This window comes from Sarcophilus harrisii, chromosome 3 (assembly GCF_902635505.1).
Source record: "Sarcophilus harrisii chromosome 3, mSarHar1.11, whole genome shotgun sequence".
In the NCBI taxonomy this organism is placed as follows: domain Eukaryota; kingdom Metazoa; phylum Chordata; class Mammalia; order Dasyuromorphia; family Dasyuridae; genus Sarcophilus; species Sarcophilus harrisii.
Window position 1 is genome coordinate 247,313,913 of NC_045428.1, and position 24,694 is coordinate 247,338,606.

Consider the following 24,694-nt stretch of genomic DNA (forward strand, 5'->3'; position numbering starts at 1 on the left):
AATGTAAGTTTAGAAAAGAGGCAGCTAGGTGGTTCAGTGGATACAGTGCTGAAGACCCAAGTTCAAATCTGGCCTCAGATTGGGTAAATTGCTTAATCCTGTTTGCCTTAATCCACTTAAACCAATTCAGTATCTTTGCCAAGAAAACCCTATGGCTGGCATTGGTGTTCCTATGGTCACAGAGTTGGATATGACTAATCAACCAAGCAACAAGATCCAATTCTTTTTTCACTAGACTGGGTTACACATTACTTACATATTTATCACCAATAATCATTGTAAAGATAATTGCCATTGATTTCATAAAATTGTATTGGGCTAGGTATATCAACTTTAAGAGCCTGACATGAAGAACATTTGCATTAAGAGTGTTCTCCCACTCATCCAGGTGTAATCTATGTTATCTATGTCATCCAAATCTTGTAGTTTCTACTTCTACAATTATTATATTACATACAACATCATTTCTCCATTCATACATCCATGCCCCTCATGCCTGCCCCCCCATTCAGACAGCCATGCTCTCCGCTCCCCCACCTCTTGTCTGGATTATTGTAATGGGTCTAATTGGTCTCCAAAGTTTCTTCCCATTCTAATCAATACTATAGAGAGCCCACAAAATGATTTTCTTATGAGTACAAGCCCATGCTGTTCTCCTATTCTTCTAAGATCAAAAATAAACTCTTCTACCTGGCATTTAAAGGACTTTACAATGTGGACTCTCTTTGTGCCTATTCAGTCTTGGGCATTACCCTCCTCCAAGTATTTTATGGTCCAATTGCTGTCTCTGCTTTTGCATCAGCTGTCTCACATTACTGAAATGCTCAAACATTCAACTTAACTGTCTCCCCTCTATAGTAATTTGTACTCAATCACTCAAAAATTAGTCCCTTCTATTGTATCTGTTCCAGATCCCATATGTATCTATCACAATAGTTTTCTAGAGTACCAGCTTTGCTCCTAGCTACACCTACAGCTATCATTGTCACCGCTGGAGCAGACAAGCTAGCTAAACAAGAAGCCCAGAGAGACAGGTGGCAGCAAGGTCTTTGATAGTTATTTCTCCCCTCACAACGCAGAAGAGGTCCAAATATCTTGGGTGTCAAGTCCTCTGATGTACTTCTCTTTGATTCAAGCTTGGCTCATATATTGCCATCACCAAAAGAAACAATTCTTGTGGCGAAGGGGCCCATCATCTCTGCCACTATTAACATCAATTTTTCTTCTATTATCACTAGTGTGCATATAATATTAAGAGCCCCAGGAAAAAATAGTGGTCCCTAAACCACAAACTGGTCTCATTGGCCACTCTCCAAGGGATCAATCCTTGTGGAGAACCAGCTCAACAACTGTTCTTCTCAGAAACTATAGCTACTGAAGATGCAATAAAGAAAGCTTTTGCTCCAAAGTGTTTGCTCCTGATAAATGGTTTGACAAAAGCAATGGATACGATTTTATCAAAGGATGTGACATTAAAGAACACACAGTAAAAGTTGTTTTGCTAAGGATTATAAAACTTTTCCATATAAGTTAAAGCTGAAACTGTGTGCAAATGTGTGTGAGTGATATTCAGCAGAGTTCTTTGCATATAGTAAGAACTTAATAAATACAACTTTTTCAAATAATTATGTAAATTCCTTGAATGTGGGCGGTTGTTTTTAACCCTTTTTTTGTATTTCTATTGCTTAACACAGTACCTGGTACATAATAGCCATTTAGTAAATGTTTTTTGGTTGAGTACTTTCTTTTTGCCATCTTATTAATAAACTTTATATGAGAAATGGAGCTTTAAATTAAGTTTTCTTAAATTGTATGTAATTGTTAGCCTGCCTTCTATTTCATTCTCTACATGCATTTTTCCCAAGGCTTTTCTTAAGATTAACCTTAGGAAAGCTAGGATGGGTTGAACTTATGAAATAAGACCTATTCATCTCTAGTTTAAGAACACAAGAAATTAAAGTATCCCTCAAACACCAGCTGGCAAGTTACATAAAATTTATCTCTAGGGCAAAATTGTAACATGTATATATAATCTAAGCTTTATTACACCTGTTATAATTATCTAAGGATGTTTCCTAAAAATGCCCAGCACTAAGGCCTAATAGAATATTTTTTAAGAATGGAGACAAGTTCTTTGTGAAAATAAAAACATTCTTCTAAATTATAAGACACGAATCAAGAAAAATGTGCTTCTGACTCCTGTGAGTGGCATTCAGCATAGTATGACAACACTGTAATCCTGCCAGCTTTAGTCAGAAAGGAATGAAAGGTTTTTTTGTCAACATGGAGAAGCCATTTCCCTTCTAGTAGATAGTACTTCATGTTCTCTTTTATCTAGCTATATAGAGCCATTGGAATGTAACAGAAAAACAAGTTCAAAAATAATATAGTTTTGAACTTTCTATGATTTTAAAATTCTAAATGTTTGACTACTTTATCTAGAGTATTACCTACAAAAATGATAAGTGACTTACATTTTTCATGTTAATTTAACTGGTTAACTGGTTTTCAAATTTCTACATGGGGACTTTCTTTGGGCCCTCTCACACAACCAATGGATCCCTCCCCCTCTAGGTAATGACTTTGAAAATATCTTTTATATATAGATTTATATTTGTCTCCCAATGGGAGACAGGATCTCTGAAAGGACTGTTTCACTTATCTTCATATCTCCAGTACATAGCCTAGTACCTGCATACTTAAATGGTTACATAATCCCTTCTTCAGCCCACCCCCAAATAAACTCACAAATACAGCAAATTCTCTAGAAGATGTCACAATACAATTGATCAAGCAAAAGAAAGATCCATCATAATTTTTTACCCATTATATACTAAATGTTAAGTGGGAAACTTTTAGCATAATTTAGCTAGGTAAAAATTAGAAAAACAGCACATGAAACAAATATTTAAATTACACTAAGAGTTTTTCTCAGCATTGATATTATTGGATTAGTAAAGTAACATTTAAGAACTGAATATTTAAAGCAAGTTAAAGTATTTCCCTACCCTACTCCCAAAAATATTCTTCAATTTTTGTAATCTCTAATATCACCGAAAATATTTCTTTATTGTAATTCATTCTATTAAAATAATTTATTGAGTAATTAGTAACTGTTCCATTAAGACTCTTCTTTAGCTAACATTTTCTCATACTATAAAAACAGAAATGGTTTTTAAAATTCATATAGAATTATGAGGAAATTCAACTTCAGAACGTACTTCTCACAGAAGTCATTCATAACTCCCCAGTAACTTTCAGGAACAACAAACCATTCACAGTCTCCTGGACCAATATTTATGTTAACTGAACAGAAATTGTTATTTTCTTGATGACCTGAAAGGCAAAAGAAAAAATGATTTTCAATAATTTCTATTTTGTGAAACTTGTGCTCACAGGAGAAAAAACAGTAAATTATTTAAACATTCTTCAACCATCTATTTATACTGTTCTGAGGAACTCTTGAAGTTGTAGACTCTTTCTGCAACATTTATCATAGTCTGGATGTCTAAATCCCTACTATACTGTGTTGAAACTAGGGGAAAAACCGCAGTAAATAAGCCAACCAAATCAAGATTTATTAATAATCATTTACATGACTTTTTCCCAGAAAGAAGTAATAAGAAAGGAAGAAGCTAATTAAATCTATTACTGTTATTTTAAAAAAATATAAATTCATTCAATGGTCTTGTAGATCTGGAATATTTTAACACTGGAAGTCACTACATAAGGTCATCTATGCAGTATGGTTTTTTTAAATGAGGAAAATGAAGCCCATAAAGAATTGGTTATTAACAATCCAAAACTCTTTTCCTTATGGTAATTATTAAGAGATGCAATACTGCAAAAGTAAGCTGTCAAAAAGTTTTGAGTTTAACTGCCCTTATTCTGAATATCCAGGAATAAAGGTTAGCAACTGGGATGCCTCAAACAGCTTTGGGAAAAGAGGGTGATGAGGAAGCAGCTCTTGGCATGGGTATATTCATGCTAACCAAAGGCTTCTTAAGGAATACAGAATGTTAAAATTAGAAGGGAAACCTGAACTCTTTATCCAATGCTGTTTCAATTATACTACGCTGTACAGTCAGAATCAGGGCCATAATTGAGATAAAAGCAAAATAAGAAAATCTTTTTTGGCAATTATTAGTCCTTGGAAAGGATGAAACTTCTTCAAATTGCATACATATTATTTCAATTGCAGATACAGTATTCTACTGGACTTTTTTGTCATCAGATAAGCCAAATGTTGTGATTTCCATTTTGGTGCACCCTTCATTCCCAATAATTGGCATGATTTATGTTAAAAGATTTCTAGCCTATTATTTACTTCTCTATATAGGATATAAAAAAAAGGAGGATAAAAAAAAGTTCCGAGTGCACTATGCTTGGAAAAAGGAGGGTAAGAAAAAGTTCTGAGTGTACTATGCTTGGAAATTCCTTCCTCAAACAACTCAATCTTTCAAACTGGCCATTATTTTAATCAATATAAAATCCTGGTAAAATTTTTCAAGTGTCATTTTGTCAGTAATTTTATCAATAATTACTACTAAGATTAAGTAGGAAAAAATTGTTTTTCTTGTATCTTTCATACTTCACAGATCATATGAATGTTAAATTACCTGGAGAAGGCAGAGGTCCCAAACATGGCAGCCTTACACCTGCCATGTCAGGACTTTCTGTCTACTGGACCCTCTGTCTGGTGCCCTCCTTATCTCTGCCTTTGCCATTTCCTTAACTATGCTTTAACCTTGCTTCCAAACCCAATAATAAACCTCTTTTATCAATCTAAAGAAAAAAAAAATTACCTGGAGTCCTGCTTCCAGGAACCTTCATGTACAGCTGCACTGTATTCATTCCTAATATTGTATGACCAACATGGCTTAAAAGATTTCCTGCTGACACCACACGCACAAAAGCAGGTAGTTTGGTCAACTCATGTAGCTGTAATTTCCACCTATAACAAAAGTGAAAATCTAAAATAAATATTTGAGAAAATAAATATAACAGAGGAAAAAATTACTAAAAGACTATACAGGTAGTTTTAAATTACAATATCTTAAATGTAACAAAGCTTAAACAAAAGTAATAAATCAAACTGTAAACTGTAAATGATCATTTTTAGGATACCTACCCCCATTATAATTTAGGAAAGATTCTGCAGAGATATTTCAAAACCAAAACCTAACAGGTTTTTGTAACTTTTTAAGATGATTTGGTCCAGACTTTTAACATATATTATTAGGACTATTATTCAGGAACAATAATTATAATACAGCAGCCTGACACTATGTGCCCTATATTTTGCTAGACATTGAAAAAGGAAATAAAAGTAAATAAGATTTGGTTTTTCTTGAATATCAAACTTTGATTTTCTGTGTCATTCTCACTCTCTACATGAGGTGGCTGGACTTCTTTAATTCTTTACTATATTAGGAAATAATCTCCCATATAAAACCATGAATATGTATTTCCTTGCTTTCACTTATTTTTAAGAGATCTAATAATAACATGAATTTCAAAAATCTTCAAAACTAAAGTAAAAAGTCATGAACATTTTTTGGAGTAAAAGTAGAAAAATTAAAACAGGTATCATCAACACAATTCAATTGTATATATTCCTAGTAATAAGAAAGAAAAACTGCCTCTGTTGGTAATTCCTATCTTAGGGCAAAATTATCTTAGAAAGGACTAAGCTACAAACATATATACAATATTATTATAATTGCACTTACTTTTTGTCATCAGACAGGTCAATGTTGGTCCCAAACTTGATTGTTTTAAAAGGCCCTTTTCTCCTCCGACCAGAGCTGAGGGTAGAAGGAGTGGGAAGAAAAAACAAAAACAAGAATGTCATTCATTGAATGTCTTTGTGAATGGCGAGGAAAATGTGTTAAAAATCACTCACTTATCTGAAGATGTAGATTCACTATCTGAGTGGTCCTTGTGATGACTCTTTTTTTCGTTTTCTTCCTGTTGTTAAAAAGTTTCTTTTAGTAGCTTATAACAGATTGTCCCAATGTGAAATTTAACTACAAAATTATATACACGTATAGATGTGCAGCATTAAGAAAAAAAACAACTAATTTCAAATACAAAGATGTTGACTGAGTAAAAGAGTAAGTCCAAAGGCATAGCGTCCAACTTCCGTGAGTTACAAATACATCTATTATAAAACTCAAGAATTAAACTAGTATTTATAACCAGATCATGTGTGAGGTATAAATTTTATCCTACAACATGTAAATATTACTAGTCTTTTTTTTCAAAAGAGAGAAAAAAGCAAACAAATGATTATAAATCAACATTTTAGAAACAGAAACCCTACATTTTATCTAGATCATGACATGAAGGCAACCCTATTTTTTTCCCAAAGCTATACCAGCAGAGAAGAAGACTTAAATCTTATAGCTGGCTGAAAAGATTTCCCCCTACAGGCTTGGTGACATCTAACGACTAGACTTGACAGTTTGGAGTAACTCTTTAGCATGCTAGCTACAGGAAAATGAATTTTTCAGTCAATATAAACCATTTATTAGGTCATAAAGGTTCTACAAGCCTATGAGAGTTGTTAAGTACGCTCCCTAAAGATCAGATTGTAGAAATATTAAAGGACGATTATGCCAGCAGGAAGAAAATGCAACAAACTATCATGCTATCTCTAAAAATGAGTAAGCCTCGCTATCTATGAATAATTTATTGTTAATATTATTTTGCTAATGATTGGAGAAACCGTATAGGAACTTGCTAAGTCAGAGGCAAGTCTGTCTGGGACCAAATGAGGAAATTAAGTGCTAGCTGCTCCAATGCAAATGGAATGATCCAAATTATTCTGGTTTAGGCATTTTTACAAGAAACTCCTTTAACTTTTCCCTAACCAATAACATTTAATATTCTTATGTCTCATCTCAGAGCACTTTTTATTTCTAAACATAGTTAAATCTTATCAGCTCTTATTCAACTTTTGCTTTTGCTCTATTATCTTCTCTCCCTTTCCCTTTCTCCTTCCCTTGACTTTACAACCTTTTCCTTCTTCCTCTCATCACCTCGCACATCCCTATCTTCTTTCCATTACTCTCCATATCTTTTTTTTTGGGGGGGAGGGGGGAAGGGAGAGGGAGTATAAATAACTTTTGACATTAATTGTTGTTTCCCATTAGTATCTAGTTGCATGCAGCTGGAAAATCTATGTTCTGGTAATAAAAAAATTCAACATCACTAGGTTTAATAATTAATAAAGAAACTTAAAACAAGGAATCTCTAACTCTGCAACAAATTTAGCTCTAAATTGTTAAAGATGAGCTAAATTAACAAAAGCTCAAATATTAGACACAATTATCTAATTTTTAAAATTTAGTATTTAAATATCATATATATATATATATATATATATATATGTTAAGAAAGCAATTTAGAAGCAAGTTTAGAAAGAATTGTAATAAATGAAGAATAAACTTATAAGCAGGCTTAGTAACAACATAAATGTGTAGCATATGCACTTAATTGTATCCTTAAAGGAACTAGTTCTTTCTGCAGTATTTTTAAAGGAATGCTCAATTATTTTCTTTAAATGACAGATTTACAAGTACCATGGACACAACAAGTTATAATGCCCTCAAGTAAATCCTATAGAACTTGCTCAGATGAGCTGGAGATCTGCAATAGTGGAAGGAGATTATATAGTAAAGAGTTTCCCATACAGATAAAATCCATCAGATCTACCAAAACAAAGAAACAAACCCTCAAAGATTTGAGAAAAAGAAAAAGGGCAAATACTAAAGCTTGGAGAGTTAGCCCATGTAAATTAATAGGGGTAAAAAGCATTACTTCTTATTCCAATAGTCCATTGTTTCCTAAGATAATAGTTTTCCCTAAAATATCATTTACTTCAAAAAAAAAGTTTAGAAAACGCTACTTTTTTCTTTAATGGTATTAGGGTAATAATATAGAAGAAATTAAAATGAAATCAAAGCCTTACCTTTTATCTTCTTTAAGTTGTGTTTATCTTCTTTAAATTGGGTAGTATGTTTTTTTTAATTTTTGAATTATCTTTACAAGTTAATTATCTCTTACTGATGTTTTGTTTTAAGTAAACAAAGTAAAGTTTAAAGAAAAAGTTCATATTTCTTGAAGGAAAAAATTGTTTTTTAAACAAAAAATAATTTATGAACTGGATACAAAATTTTAAAATCCCTTATTTATAGTCAAGAAAAAGATATATCAAAGAGAAGTCTATTTAGGCTTTAGAAGGGTATTGTTTAGGTAGTAGTTATTAACACTTCAAAAATATAAATGAAATGACATCTCCCAGAGGCATTTCAGCCTGCTGTTAGAGCTAGAATAATCATCTAAATACTCACCCTCAATGATTCCTGGAACGAGGAGGCCTGATATTGTGCATATTTAGCAATTGTTGTATGAGATCTATTACTTTCACAACGCCAAATTTTCTTAGTTCCAGTGGGGTCCCAGTTTTCATCTGAGGGTTGCAATAATTGTGTCCTCACTTCCACTATATGTTCATTATTTGCTTCTACCAAAGTTTTGGTGGAGAAAAGTCCCAGGTCTTTAAAAAAAAAAAAAAAGAAAGAAAGAAAAGATAAATTTCAATTAATAAATAATAGTATTTCTAGAATGAGGATTAATATATAGTTTCAGGTTGTCACTAAAGTTACAGGATGGAAAACTATGCAAAAGATCACCTATTTACATATACTTCAAAGCACACAACCATCAAGACGACCAAAGTTTATTTTTAAGATATTAAGGAACCAAACTTTCATAGATATCCTTGGTACACTGTACTTTATCCTAATTTATGAACATTTTAAAACAGAAACTATTTACTCTAAAATCCATCCTAACAGGAAGCTGAAAATCTCTGTGGGGTATATGTATGTGTGAAAATATCATACCTCCCACCCCCACTAAGAATGAAGTTTCCAATAAATTGAAAGATTATACATTATAGATGTATATACAAAAAAATAGAAAATAACTATGTTGAGCTGGAGTATTACAATTAAAATGTGGAATTCCAAATGACTCTTGTACATGTTTCATTTCTGTTAACCAATAAAAAACAAAACAAACCATACCTAATTTAAGAGCTCCTGCAAGGCCACGTATTACAGTAACAGGGTTGTTTGGATTTGTACAGAATTGATGTAAAGGAGGAAAGAAAGCATCACGTTTATTTTCCAACTGCAAAATTAAAATGTACTGTTAGATCTCAGAAAAACTGTAGTTTGTCTTTAACTACTAAAGATGACAAATTTCAAAGTACTCCAAAATTAAGTGGTAAGTTTTCCAATTTTAAACTAAAAAGTTCATTCTACTATTGAATGAGAATAAGATGACTTATGAGTAGATGACAAAAAGTTTTTCACTCAAGTTTTTTCATTCAAAACAATATTCAAATTTAGAAAAAAATTCACCAAATACACATTTTAATTATATGAACTAGATGTATTTTAATATAACTTAATTTTCATTCTTCCTCATAACAATAAATTTTACAAAACTGCCAAAAACCCTTAACCATTGAAAACAATAGATATGAAACTAAAATTTATCTACAAAATCATAAGGATTTCTTATGTATAATAAGTTTCTTATAATAAGAAAGAATTATAATATACAAAATTATCTAAAATAAGCCCGGATAGCTAGAGAAGTGAACAGTTTAAACTTTACTATAGTCCCAAATCTCATATTTGAAATAACTTTAAAAAATGAAATATTAAAAAAGCCAGCATTCCTACTAGTTTTTCTAGCTACTGGTATAAATTACCATTTATTTGGCCTCTAGAGGGCAGAAGGAGTCAAATCTCCAAAGCACATTCCAAAACATACATATTTTGTGGAAAATAGACCATTGCAATATGTACAAATAAAATTTCAGTTACAAACTATTTTGGAAATGCTGGATGGAGCCAAGTGGGTATAATATAGTCTGGGACCTAAGTTAACTCTCCCAACATTTCTGTATAAACAACTTTAAATATTGCCTCAAATAAATTTTGAAGTGGCAAGGCCAACAAAGATTAGAGCAAAAGACAACTTAGGAAGTCTCCAGAAATCTTTGATACTGATGTGGGCAGAGACCTTGAGCATGGCAGGAGCACCAGCAATGGGTCTTTGAGGTGATTGGGACAGTAAAAGTAGCTGTTTCATTAGCTCTCAGCATAAGAAATAAGTAATGGGTTGGACAACTGGTCAGAAACAAATTAAATTGAATACCCTTGTAGATATTGAGCACTTATTGGTAACTCTATTATCCATATATAGTTTTAGATCGTAGTTATAAGGTGGAGATCTCCAACTTGTGATATTTCATAAAGTAGAAAGGGCCGTGGTCACAGCTTTAGATCTGAGAGGAGTACTATCACTTATAACTATATAGGATCAGTTCCAGGGCCAAGAGGCCCTAGTTATTTGTGGCTGTAGAGGAACAGGGTAGAGAGGGAGTGGAGAGGTCATCCAATATAAAGACCAGAAAGTAGTGAGCACATTTTCTCAGGATCATACTACTTTGGAACCTAAAAACTTGCAGATCCCCAGAACTAGCTCTAAAAATAGTAGTATGAAAGAATCTGAAGCTTGGTTTGGTGCCTCCTCACTTACAGGTGAGCAAAGACCAACTTTAACTTTAACAAAATATGAAGTGAATAAGGCAGGGAAATGAGCAAACAATAGAAGAACTTGACCTTTTATAAAAAGTTACCAAAACTTTTGGTAGCAGAGAATATCAAGACACAAACTCAAAAGAAGACAACAATGTGAAAACATTTATTAACAAAGACTGAAAGATAACTGGATCCATGGCTACTAAAAAAAAATCCTGGTAGAGTTAAAAGAGATAAGAATGATAGGAAAAATTGGGAAAGGGAATGAAAATGATCCAAGAAAATCATTAAAAAATGATAATAATAATTAACAGCTTGGTAAAAGAGGCACAAAAAGTACTGAAGAAAAGTACTCCTTTAAAAGCAGAGTAGGCCAAAAGGAAAAAAGAGAGACAGGGCAGGGAATTAAAAAAAATTTTTTTTTTCATTGGAGAAAAGAACTTATAAAAAAGTCTGACTAAAGAGAAAAGGACATACAAAAGCTCACTGAAGATCCTTAGTTCTTTAAATATTAGAATTGGCTAAGTAGAAGCTAATGATTCCATGAGAAATTCAAGAAACAAAACAAAATCAAAATAATGAAAAAAAAAAAAAATGTGAACCATCATCTCACTGGAAAACCAACTGACCATAAAAACAGATTGGAGATAATTAGAATTATTGAACTACCTAAAAGTCATGATCAAAGAAAGAGCCTAAAAGAAAAGAGCATCTTTTACAAAGTTATCAAGGAAAACTGCCCCAATATATAAGATACAGGGGGCAAAATAAAAGTGGAAAGAATATATTACTCATCTCATGAAAGAAATCACAAAATTACAATTAATAAGAATATACAGTCAAATTCCAGAGCTCCAAGGTCAGGGAAAAAACCACTGCCGATATATTACCATTAAGAAAATTCAAACACTGTGGGACCATAGGAACATACAAGATTTAGCAGCTTCCACATTAAAGAAGTGGAGGGCTTAGAATATGATATGCTGAAAGGCAAAGGACCTAGAATTAGAGTAATCTTTCGGGGAAGAAAATGAACATTTACTGAAACATTTAATTTAATTAATAAAACTTTTAAACATTCCCTTATGAAAAGATCAGAAGCTAAATAGGAAATCTGACATTCAAACATAAGATCAAAAAGAAGCACAAAAAGTAAACATGAGGGGCAGCTATTTGGTGTAGCACATAGAGCACCAGCCCTGAAGTCAGGAGGACCCAAGTTCAAATCTGATCTCAGACACTTAAACACTTCCTAGCTGTGTGATTCTGGGCAAGTCACTTAACCCCAATTGCCTCAGCAAAAAAAACCAAAACCAAAACCAAAACACCCCACAAAAAACAAATAAAGAAAATAAAAGACTAACCATAGAAGCACTCAATAAAGTTACCCTGTTTACATTCCTATATGGAAAGATGATTTTATATGTATATAAAATTACTTAGAACTTATCATTATTAGGTCAGTTAAATGGAATCTAAACAGGTAGAGGTGAGTTGATTATGTTGCAATTATCTCCAAAATTTAAAAAAATAGGGGAATACACTGGGAGGAGGTATAGACAGAATGGGTAAAATTTTCTCCCATCAAAAATGTGTGCAAGGAGGGAAGTGAAGGAAAAATGAGGATGGGGAGGCAGGATATGCTTGAACCTCACTCTCATCAGAATTGGTTCAAAGAGAGAATATGTACACATTCATACACAAACAAAAATTGGAGGGGAAGAGAATAAAAGACAATAGGTAGGTACAGGGGAGATAAAAGGGAGGGTGGACTACGGCAAACATAGGTCAAAAGCAAAACAGATTTTTAAAGGAGATTCAGGATGAAAAAGAGAGGAAAAGGATAAACAGAAGGAATAAAGGTAATTAATAATCATAAATGTGAATGTGAACAGAAGCTTACCTATAAAACAGAAGTGCATAATAAAATGAATTGAGAAACCAGAATCCAACAATATATTTTACAAGAGACAGCAATGGCAGAAAGACACACGCAAATTTAAAATAAAGAGCTGGAGCACAATCTTTTATGCTTCAGCTGAAATAAAAGTACATGGCAATCACAATCTCAGATAAAGCAAAAGTAACAACAAAAACACCTAATTGAACAAAATAACCAGGAAAAAATACATTTTGCTAAAAGGGGCCATAGGTCAATGAAGTAATATTCTAAATTTTATATCAAGTTCTTCTGATAATGGCTTCATTTCTCAAATATAAATGAAACTGAGTCAAAGTTCTAAAAATAAGAGCAATTCTTCAATTGATAAATGGGTTTAAAAAAAAAAGCCAGTTTTCAGAAGAAATCAAAAGTTTTTTAAAAATTTGTTCTACAACATTGATTCTGAGTTACCACCTCACACCTATCAGAAATGAGAAATGCTGGAGGATAAAGGAAAATAGGTATGTTAATGAATTCTGGTAGAATAATGAGCTAGTGTAGTAGGAAAGCAATGCAATATTCTGGAGAACAATCTGGAAATAAGTCCAAAGGGCTATAAAACTATATATCCCCTTTGACCCAGAAATACCACTGCTAGGCTCCCAAAGGAGATCAAAGAAAAAGATAAGGGACACCTCTCTCTCTCTCTCTCTCTCTGATAGGCATTCAGACAGACTTGTCCAGGGTCACACAGTGAGGAAGTATTAAGTGTCTGAGACCAGGTTTGAACTCAGGTCTTCCTGACTTCAAGGCTAGTGCTCTATCCACTGCATCACCTAGATGTCCCTGGCAGTTCTTTTAATAATAGCAAAGAATTAAAATTGAGGAGATGCTCATCAACTGGGGAATTGAACAAATTGTAGCATATTACAGTGATGGAGTACTATTGTTCTATATGAAATGATGAGGTGAGTGGTTTCAGGAAGACAAGGCAAGACTTTTTTGAACTCATGCAAAGTAAAGTGGGAGAAACCAATAGAGATCATTGTTCACAGTAGTATTAGTGTTGTAATAATGATAAAGTATAAAAGACTTAGTTGTTCTAACCAATACAATTTCAAAGGACTCAGGCTATCCACCCACAAAAATAGAACTGATGAACTCAAAAGTACAAAGTGAAATATAATATTCTTGATTTTTTTTTCGATGATATGGCTAATATAGAAACACGTTCTGCAAGATTTCACATGTATAACTGATATACTGTTTTCTTTCTCAGTGAGAAGGGAAAATGGCATGGAAGGAAGGAAAAGAATCTGAAATTCAATTTTTAAAGAATGCTAAAAAACAAATGATAAATTGGGGGGTTGAGAGTAGCAGCAATAGGTAGTATTTTCTTCATTTTCTAGATGAAGAAACTGACTGAATCAAAGTGAATGAGTCACTTAAAGTCATATTAAGGGTAGATCTAGAATTCAAACCCAGGTCTCTTCTGATTCCAAGGGTTCATATGACATTTGGTTTTCATCACTCTGATATCTTTGTGAATCATTTTGTATTGTAATTGTGTATATGTAATAGCATGCATTACATTAGGCAACTATGAGGAGACACTGCCTATAAAGTTGTAGGTGTTGAATCAGGAAGACGAGTTCGAGGTCAGTCTACTGCACTGACTACTACCTATGTGACTCTAAAACTTCTGTCTGCCTTAGTTTTCTCATGTATAAAAGGGCAATAGTAATATCTTCTTCACAGAACTGCTGTGAGATTTTATTTTCAAAGTGCTAAGTAAACTTTACTGTGCTATATAAATGTCAGTTACTAATATTAGGTTGTCATTTTAAATTTAGTCTGTAACTTTTCAAGTCCCCCTTATTAAGTACATATGACTCCGATTTTGAGTGATGATCTTATGATTACCACCATATTTTGCTTTATACTTGTTATTCTTCTCCTAAGGAATATTTTACATACAATATCTAACTTTACCTTCACGAAAATCACCTGTCAAGTATTGCAAAATATTAATCACAATTCAACAAGCATTGTTGTCTATTATAAGCACTACTAAACTATACATGTATATGGGCAATAAAAAGAGTAAATATTCCTTCCCTTGTGAAGCTTATTGTCTTAAGTAGACAGATAAGGGAACAGACATTTGAATAAGGAAAATATTAAATTACACCAAAAATAGAGTAAAAAGTATCACATGAAAGACCAGTATAATAGGTTTCAATTAGTGCAAATAATGGATTCACTGAAGTGGCTTCATAATTTTAATTTGCACTAAATAACATATTATATAATATAATCTTATAAAATAATATAATCATATAAATAACGTAATATTAATTTTGAATGGTGCAAATTATAATACATGGTGCAAATTATAATACATGTAACTATTTCATTTCCCCCACTAATCAGGTAGAAAGAACATTGAACTTGGGATTTATTTGATCAGAGAGATTCTAGTACTATCTTCACCAATGTGTTGTAAAAAACTGGACCTCATTCTACTTGTATAGCCCTGAATTATTACTGCTTGAAATTACAGGAAAAGAGGGTATGTCCACTGAGCAAAATTCTAAAAGGACAGGTAGGTGATCATGAAATTTAAGGCAATGAAAAACGTTGTAGGAGCAAAAATACTAAAGTGAGCTTCAGAGCAAGAAAATAGTAAATGCAAATGGGCATGACTGTATCTTTTGCATCCAATGATGCTAAATGTGAAATATGGAGAAAGAACAGAATGATACATAGAATAAAATAAGGAAAACTAGATAGACTACAAACTGTCCTGGTTTGTACTAGGATTGTGGCACTGGGAAGAAAAAGGAGGGAGGATACTGATAGGAAAGATAACGTACTCCACAGATTAATTAAAAAAAAAAAATTATGCTAGCTTGGAATAACACAATTATAAGAGGTTCTAGAAAACTCAAAACCAGATTTTTGAGGCTACTGGATTCGCTTTATTCTAATGCAATTATATTTTAAAGGATAGCTGTTTTCTATTAATTACAACAACCCCTCCCCCCTTCAAAACTAATAAACATAGTATATTGAGGTTACCCCAGTATTTATAACAATATTTTTCGTAATAGCAATTTCCTTTAAAATCAGCACTTTTTAAAAAACAAACAGTAATATATTTAAACAAATATTAAGACAGGTTGATTTATTTCTATTAAATTAGTTCTACTCACATAAATACTAGGTGTAGGTGGGTTCAACTTGTCTTTTGGCAAGGGAGGATATGGTGATGGTGGTGGTTGTGGAGGTGGGCATTTATCCAATAAAATGCTACTATTGGACAAGCCATTTTTGCCAAGATTCCTTAAAAATAAAAACAAGACATGAAATCAATTATTCATTATTTTTACTCAGAAAGCAGAAAATATTAAGTTAGAATTAATTTAATTCGTAATCCAAATGCCATCTATGAAAATTAGAATTCTAAACAATAACATGTTTAGGTCAACCAGATATATTAATTCCAGGGCAAAAATCAGTTCTAGAAAATACCTTAATTTTTATTTGCAGAAAGAAAGACTGAAACCAACTGGAGAGAAATTAATTACCTGCCAAACATGTGAAAATATAATAGTTATCTAAATTAAATTACAGCTTCACTGACATAACAAAAAACTATCAAAGATTGATTCCTTTACAGAATTAAAAAATTTACAGGAACGAAAAATCCTAAATAAAAGAAAAAAAGGCAAAATAGTATCTCAGCATAAAATTGTAACCATCAAAATTATTGGTACTAGTTTAAAAAAATAAAAAAGTTGACCAGTAAAACATATTAGATAAATAAGTGGGAAACAGTTGCATATTATCTGATAAGCACCAAGGGCTCCCATTTAAAAAAAAAAAATGTAGGGGAGTGGGGGAAAAGAAGTTGTAAGGAACACCTGTAAGAAATGAGGGTTATATCAACACCACAAGCTATACTACAATAAACTCCAAATAGATGTAGATTAAAAAAAAAAAAAAGTTAAATCATGAAAAAAATTAGAAAAACAAAGAAAGGATACTTTTCACAAAAATGAATAGGGGAAGAATTCTTAAAAGAAAGCCTCAGGGGAGAGAAGCTCCAAATTACAAATTAAACCAATTCTGATATTCCACCTAATATCCATGAGATTAGTCAAGATAACAAAAAACAAAAATGAGAATTCTTAGGTAGTTTGGGGGAAGACAGATTATTGGGATAATTGTTTAGTTGTTCTACCATTCTGGAAAATCATGTGAAACCATACCCCTGAATGCAATAATATAACTAAGAATAACATTTATAAAAAAATTTATAGCAATACTTTTGTGTTATTATTGGAAAACAAGGTGAATGTCCATCAATTGATACAAATTTTCAGGCACAACCACGGTATGGATTTATTTTATATGATTGCATGATTATACTCATTTGTTACAATGGAAGGGGCTTTTGAAGTGGAGTGATGTCTAAAAAAAAAAAAAAAGGAAATCAGAAGAAAAAATTTAAGAAAAATGGGGCCAAACTCTTTAAATTGGGGGGGGGGGGAACAGACAGATAGACAGACAGACATACACAGACACAGATACACATACACACATATACAGTAAAGATTCAGAGTTTCAGATACATCCTTTTTTCTGTAGGAAAATGTTAGTTTTGTGGATGTCTGTCAAGTGCATAATAATAAAACTTAAAATGTTTTAATATAAGAGTCTAGATTATTATCTTTCTCTTTGGGGAAGAAAGCTAAACTATATCTACTGTCAAATATTATCTTATTCGATAAAATAAGATAAACTACTGACAACATTTTTCAATTCTTTGAATATAATTCTTTGAAATATGTTTGAATATAAAGCCTTTTTCCCAACAAATATCAGAATGAAAACCTAAGTTACTGGGCTATTAAATTACCATTGGGAACAATCATTTTCCTATGAATTAATTTGGAAATGGCAGTGAAAGTAACACTATTGACAATATTCCCAATTTAATTTATAGGTAATTATGAGTTATTTTTTGAGGTCAAACATTTTTTATGGAATTTCTTGTTCACCCAGATTTGATCCAAGTCTAGTACTATTTGGTAAAAGCAGCATAATTATAGTAAAAGGAATACTGGAAGGGAGTGACAAGCGTACTCAACTTTCAATTCTTTGAAAACTGTAGTATTCCTTTATATTTTGTTTCCCCCAAGTAGAATTTTATGTCATAGATTCATTTAGAGCCAATGAATATCACCATCAGAATCATTTAAGAGTAGTATTAAAAAGATGTGCCTTTGTTTCAGGGGGATGCTTTTGGTCATTAAAAAAGCACTATGCAATTTCCAAATATAATTTAGGTCACTGGCTTCCCCAGAGTCCTAATTCAATTCTGGCTTAATTTAATTTTTTGTTTACATTTAGACCCAATCTTTGACACTTTTTAGGTATGATTATGGTAAAAATCACTTTTCAATGTTCAAAGAAACTCTAAAACTAAGTTATAGGCAAGTTGATAATCAGCATCAATGAAAGAAGTTTTGATAATGAGAGTCATTTATGCTTAAGAAATCAAAGACCTGGACTAAAAATGGTTATCTTTCTGTCCCAGACTTTTTATTTCTTAGTACAGGAAATTTTTAGTGAGAAAACCTTACCTACCAATGCAAACTGGTAAACTACTCTGCAATTTATAATGTTAAGAGAGCTGCTTGAGGACCAGAACATTATATACTTCAACAACAATACTATATAATGATCAATTCTGATGGCTGTGGCCTTCTTCAACAATGAGATAAACCAAATCAATTCCAATAGAGCAATAATGAACTGAACCAGCTACACCCAGCAAAAGGACTCTGAGAGATGACTATGAACCACTACATAGAATTCCCAATCGCTCTAATTTTGCCCACCTATATTTCTGATTTCCTTCACAGGCTAATTGTACATTATTTCAAAGTCCGATTCTTTTTGTACAACACAATAACTGTTTGGGTGTGTGTGTGTGTATCTATCTATCTATATCGATATAGATAGATATAGTATTTAACTTATACTTGGTCAACCTGCAATCTGGGGGAAGGGATGGGAGGAAGGAGGGGAAAAGTTGGAACAAAAGGTTTTGCAATTGTTAATGCTGAAAAATTACCCATGGATATATCTTGTAAATGAAAAGCTATGAGAGAGAAAGCGAGAGAGAGAGAAAAGAGAGCGAGAGCGAGAGAGAGAGAGAGAGAGAGAAAAGAGAGCGAGAGCGCGCTGCAGCTACTCGAGGTAGAGAGAGAGTAATTAAGTGACTTCTCTTACATCATAGAGTCAGGTTGTGTCATTAGTAGGATTTCAACCAAACCTAAATCCTTTAAGGTTTACTCCAAAGGAGTATATCCAAAGAATGACTTTCTATTCATTATGCTACTTCCTAACAATGACATAATGAATATAAATTACAAATAAAAATTAAATATAATTTGAAGTTGTATAAATTGTAAATAGGAACAGAAAATAATCGTCAACAGCACCCTAGAATTACATTTAAGACACGATACCTTGGATGCAATTTTTCAAACAATAAGTTCTGAATGCTCATCATGACTGAAATATAAAATTTTTAATTTCTATTTGATCTAAATTATTAATAAAGAATTCTTAGTGTATTTATTCCATGATAAATGAGAAAAGATTTTCTCTATCATTAATTCAACCTACCTAGATGAAAATGCTATTCATGGAAAATTAGTTATCCTTATTTTCCTACATATGACAATATATGAACTATGAATATTTCAAGATTTACAGATAATTTCTAAACCTCTACAACTGAGCATATTTATGAACCTCACCTAATTTTAACTTCACGAGTATCTTGTGAGGTATGTACTACAGCTATTACTTACATTATATGGACAATGAAACAGACTTAAAGCATTTAAGTGCTTTGGCCATAGAGGTACAAATTTCAGAACAGATTCTGAATCCAGGTTCAAAATCTAAGATGACTTTTCCAATATGCTACTTCTTACAGCACTAACAACCACTGAATCATTTAAAGACAAAAGATTGTTATTTTTAAAGTTTTCTAAATAAAATCAGGTTTAAAAAGTTATATTTTAAGGTTTAAGTCCCACAACATTAACTTATTTTTAACTAAAGTAAACATAAATTGCTATTCAACCAATGCTTCAGACTCTTAAGTACACAGATTCATCTTTTAAACAAATAATGCACAAGGCTTTTCCATGTTAACCTTTCAGCCACCCTAATGGCTAAAGTAAAAAAGAAAAAAAAAAAAATAAAGTGGATTACAAATAAAAACACCTAGAGATAGTATGATAGAGGGCTGGCCTTGCAATCAGAAATATACCTCAGTTCAAATCCCACATCAGACAATTAATAACTATGTATACCTAGACATATTCAATTAATGCTTCCCCATCTATAAAGTGGGAGTAGAAATTGAAGATATTTCACTGAAAATGTAAAATGCTTTGCAAACTTTAATGTGCTTAAAATGAACTCATAAAATTGGTCCATCAGTCTGTATATGACAAATATTAAAAAAGAAAGCACAAAAGACCACCATAATGGACAGTAAGCTGATCTGTATTTGGGAAATCATGAAATGTTTTCAGTGATTTCCATGTTTCAGAGCAGTTGTAAATCTGCACTGACAAAAAGTTTCTCATCAGGGGATCCCTATTATAGATAAAATAACTGACCAGGTTCTTAAAACTATTTTAAGATAGATTTGGTCTACTGTTTATATAGAATAAGAAAATGTAAAATCATTTTACTTAAATATGATACATTATAATTTAGTTTGATTGGAAAATTCTGCCAAAATCAATTTTACATCATAAAAATCAGGAAAGGAAACAGTGCTTAAACACAGAGAACAAGAAAATAAAAAATAGTTAATAGTTTTTAAAAGAAAACATGAGGTTCATGATACACTGTAATTAAATGGCTTAATAAGCCTCTGACAAAATTACAATTTATAAACAGAAAACAGAAACTCACATTTCTATCTTTTTACCATATAGTAATAATCACCATAAGCATTATGATGAATTGACAGCACCAATTAAAATAGCCAGTAAAATATCAGTAATATCAAGATAAAGAGACATTTAATGTAAATAATGTAAGTCTATCATAACCATGAATAAATCTCTAAAGCATAACTCCACTTTTTGAAGAAGTTATCAGAAAATAATAATAAATGCATTATTTGTTATTAGCAAATTATTAAGAGTATGTAGATCTGAAACAAGTTAATGGTGACATTAATGAAAAACAGTATACTTGGCTATGGAATGCAATCTACTTCATGATATTCATAATACTTCAAAACAATAGAGCTATCATATGAAAACTTAAATAAGTGAGAAAAAAGCTTAAAAGCCCTACTGCCCTCATTTTTACACCCATTCAACCAATGCCTCTTACCACAACATTCCAGACATACATAACTTCAACTTTCAAGTAAAATAATGTACAACAGACCATTGCCCTAATCAGTTTTACTCCATGATCACTACCATCTCTGGTCACAATACACAGTAAGTTTTTAAACACACCACTACTTCTAAACCCTTGAAAATAAAAGATTTTATACTATTCTTCCCTAAATTTATTTGATCCCTATTATTTTTCTTAATTTATACTAGTTAAACTACAAAAATGAAAGAGAACCATAAGCATTTCCTTTAAGTCCTTTTTAAAAATCATAGTCTGGAAGAAAGGAAAAAGGAAAAAAGTTTTTTCTTCAACCATTACATAAAGTACAATGTGTTCATACAATTAAGTATCACCTCGGAAGGCAAAGAAAAATTAGATATGAGCAGATAATGTATGGAATAGCAAAAAATGGGGATATGACTAAGAATATTGACCAAGAATCAAATCTTAGGAAATAGCTATGTGTGTATGGAAAGAGAATGAGGAAAAATCAGTTGACTAAGAAAAATCAATGGAAATCTTGCACACTCTGTGTGTGTGTATGTGTGTGTGTGTGTGTGTGTGTGTGTGTTTGTAGAACTATGAAAACTTCATGCATAAAATTCAGTCTACTTCAGAGGTTAGGTAGGATAGATGATAATGTATGACAGTTTTTGTGTTAATGAGATGTCAATAAACATCCCTTTACCTTGGCTAATAGAATTCTATGTGCGTAAAGTAATTAAACAAATAAGACTATAATAAATAATATTCTTTCCTGAAAGGGAGATTGGAAGAAAAATTGAGAGGAGCAACTTTAACAGATCTTTCCATCATAAAAAGTATAGTTCTCCACTCCATTCATTTGCAAATTTTTGCTTTCAAGATTGGTAATATTAATTACATTAAATAGCAAAATCCTGCAGCCAGTGTTCTCTCCCTCCAGTTGTCACCCTTTCTTTTCTTGCACCTATAGTTCAAGAAGTCTATTTTAGAGTTTTAAGTATCAGTCTGAGACGTTATGCTATATTCAATATGGACTCTCTAGAGAAGAGAGAAATTTTGTAGTTTGGGGAGGGAAAGAGCGAAATGAGATGAAGGAAAGAGAGGGAGGGAGGGAGGGAGGGAGGGAGAAAGAGGGAGAGGGAGGGAGGGAGGGAGGGAGGGAGGAAAGGGGAGAGGGAGGGAGGGAGAGAGAGCGAGAGCGAGAGCGAGAGCGAGAGCGAGAGCGAGAGAGAGAGAGAGAGAGAGAGAGAGAGAGGGAGAAGGGGAGGGGGAAGAGGGAGGAGGGAGAGGAGAAGGAGGGAGGAGGGAGAGGAGGGAAGGGGAAGGAGGGAAGAGGGAGGAGGGAGAGGAAGAGGGAGAGGGGGAGGGGGAGGGGGGGAGAGAAACCAACCTATACTAGATGGAAGGCAATCTGAGAGGGGAAGGTATAAGCAATGTGAGGACACTAGGAAAAACTTCCTGAAAGAGGAGGAATCTTGAAAGAAAATCAGGAAAATTCACATGACAAGGTGTCAGGGTGAGGTTGAGTAGAATAGAGCATTCCCAGGGTACGGAACAGCCAGTTAAAAGAGATGGGAAATGGGAATAATCATTTCCCTCAATGCTACTAGCCTTCCTTGTTAATTAATTTATCTTGTATACCCTCAGTATAGGTTTACTTGTTGTCTATCTCATTAGAAGAGACTTATTTTTCTTGTATCATTCTTCTAGTTTTGCTTTGTAGAATCATTTGTTTATGTCTTTTTCCTTAGATGTGCATAAGACTATGAGCTAGGCCTGTCTTCCTTTTCTCTTTAGACTTTCTCATTTCATCCCTTCCTAAGGGCTAAACTATTTTCTCTCTGCAAATAACTCTCAAATCTACTTTCCCTTTTGTCTCTTCTGAGCTTCAAACCTTGTATTTCCCATTGCCTGCTTGACATCCCCATCTAAGATGTCTTCTATATATCTTGCAGTCAAAATAGAACGCCCATTATTTTTCTGTCAAGGGCACACACAATCACTCAAATTTTCATCCTGGGAATATTTCTCAGCTCTTTGCTCACCCATTTCCAATTACTAGTTAAGTTTGGTTGATTAATCACTCCCCTCCTCTCTATTTACAAAAAAAACCCCACCTCTATCCAGATGCTCATAAACTCTTCCCAAACTATCATAATAGGCTTTTCCCTTCATTACAACTACTATTTCTATAGTGCCCATCTGACCAAGTCCCTTGACTATGCAAAAAGCTGCAGTGGGGAACTGCATTGTCTCTATTAAAAAAATGCAAACTTATAATGTGGTTCCTCCATGTCTTTTCACACTGACCACAAATTAGAACCTTACACAGCTGCTTTCAACACTCAGAATATCCTGCCTTCCTAATTTCTGCTCCTAGGACCCTTATAGCTACTTCATATTTCAGCTCAATTATCTTTCCCTTCAAGCCTCTCATGGTTTTCCTGTGATGAGTGACCCTCCCCCCCCCCATCTCTTCCTTAAACTGTTTTCATATTGTGAATGTCATTATTTACTTACCTGTAAACATTTCTTTCTTACCCCTCCCAAACCAAGGATCAAAAATCCTTAAGGGTAGGAACTATCTTATCTCACTTTTGTATTTATATTTCTAGCACCTAGGACAATGTCAGCAGCACAGTAAACACTTAAAAATGCCTCTTTATTTTAATTAATTTTGTTTTTCATTTTGTTTCAAAGTCTATGAAATTAAGGAACTAACATTATCTCTAAACTTGTTAAGTTTCATTTTTATTGTCTAGGAAAAATGTTCTTTATTGAAGATACAATATATTTTTTATATCTTGCCTATCTCAAAAACAAAAACAAAAACAAAACAAAACAACAACAACAAAAAAAAAAAAAAAAAAAAAAAAAAAAAAAAAAGAATAAAAAACCAAAACCCAAAACCCAAACAAAAAAAAAAAAAAAACCGAGGTGGCTAATATTTAGGACACCAGATAATTTAAGTACAGTTAAAATAAGTTCCTAAAACTAAAACATTCTAAATTTTAAATCTAATTCAAGTTACCACATGAGACATAACTGAATATGAATTTCAAAAAGAAAAATTTTATAGTATTGTAATATATGCTGCTAAAGTAATTGTGAATATCCTAATAAACAAATTTAGTCATAAAATATAGCTTGTGAGATAAGAGATTTACTGGTAGAAGGTTAAATATGGAGATTAAAACCTAAAAATAGAAGGGAAGAATATACTTAACAACTCACTGAGATAAACATTTATATAAACCTCTTAAGGATGAGACAGAAGACCATTTTCATGCACTGGGAAACATAGCTAACCTGATCTATATCCTGAGACTGTTGGATAGTTTTGTCTACATGTGAATTTTCTAGGCAATAACAATAAACAATTCTTCATTTCCCTAGTTCATTAATCCTCTGTCAATGAAATGATTTCAGATTTCAACAATAATAGTAGCAGAAGCATTTAAACAGTGAAAAGAGGTTCAATGGTACAGAAGTGGGAGAATAGAAAACAACTTAGAACTAGTCAGTACTAAATAGTAAACCAGCAAATACAAATGAAGAGGGGGGAGAAAAAAAAGTCATATATGACATTCTACTCATTTTCTGGTGTGCCAGATAGTACTGAATTTGAAGTCAACAAGAATTGACTCCTGCCTCACATACTTAACTAGTCATGTGAACCCACCACAACGCTTTTAGCCTCAGTTTCCTCAATGCCAAAATAAGGGATAATAATAGCATCTATCTCTTC

General features: G+C 32.6%; 1 protein-coding gene across 9 annotated transcripts in view; it reads right to left on the minus strand.

Annotated features, from left to right (window-relative positions):
- KDM6A (lysine demethylase 6A) overlaps nucleotides 1–24,694 on the minus strand; it is a 241,436-nt gene that overhangs the window by 16,038 nt on the left and 200,704 nt on the right. For all 9 annotated transcript variants that reach the window (XM_031959375.1, XM_031959372.1, XM_031959373.1 and 6 more), the window contains 7 exons: nucleotides 15,723–15,852; nucleotides 9,096–9,201; nucleotides 8,358–8,563; nucleotides 5,906–5,970; nucleotides 5,733–5,807; nucleotides 4,806–4,954; nucleotides 3,222–3,336 (listed from right to left, as the gene is read on the minus strand). In XM_031959375.1, coding sequence (XP_031815235.1) covers nucleotides 3,222–3,336; nucleotides 4,806–4,954; nucleotides 5,733–5,807; nucleotides 5,906–5,970; nucleotides 8,358–8,563; nucleotides 9,096–9,201; nucleotides 15,723–15,852 — 846 coding nt within the window. The remainder of the gene's footprint in view (nucleotides 1–3,221; nucleotides 3,337–4,805; nucleotides 4,955–5,732; nucleotides 5,808–5,905; nucleotides 5,971–8,357; nucleotides 8,564–9,095; nucleotides 9,202–15,722; nucleotides 15,853–24,694) is intronic.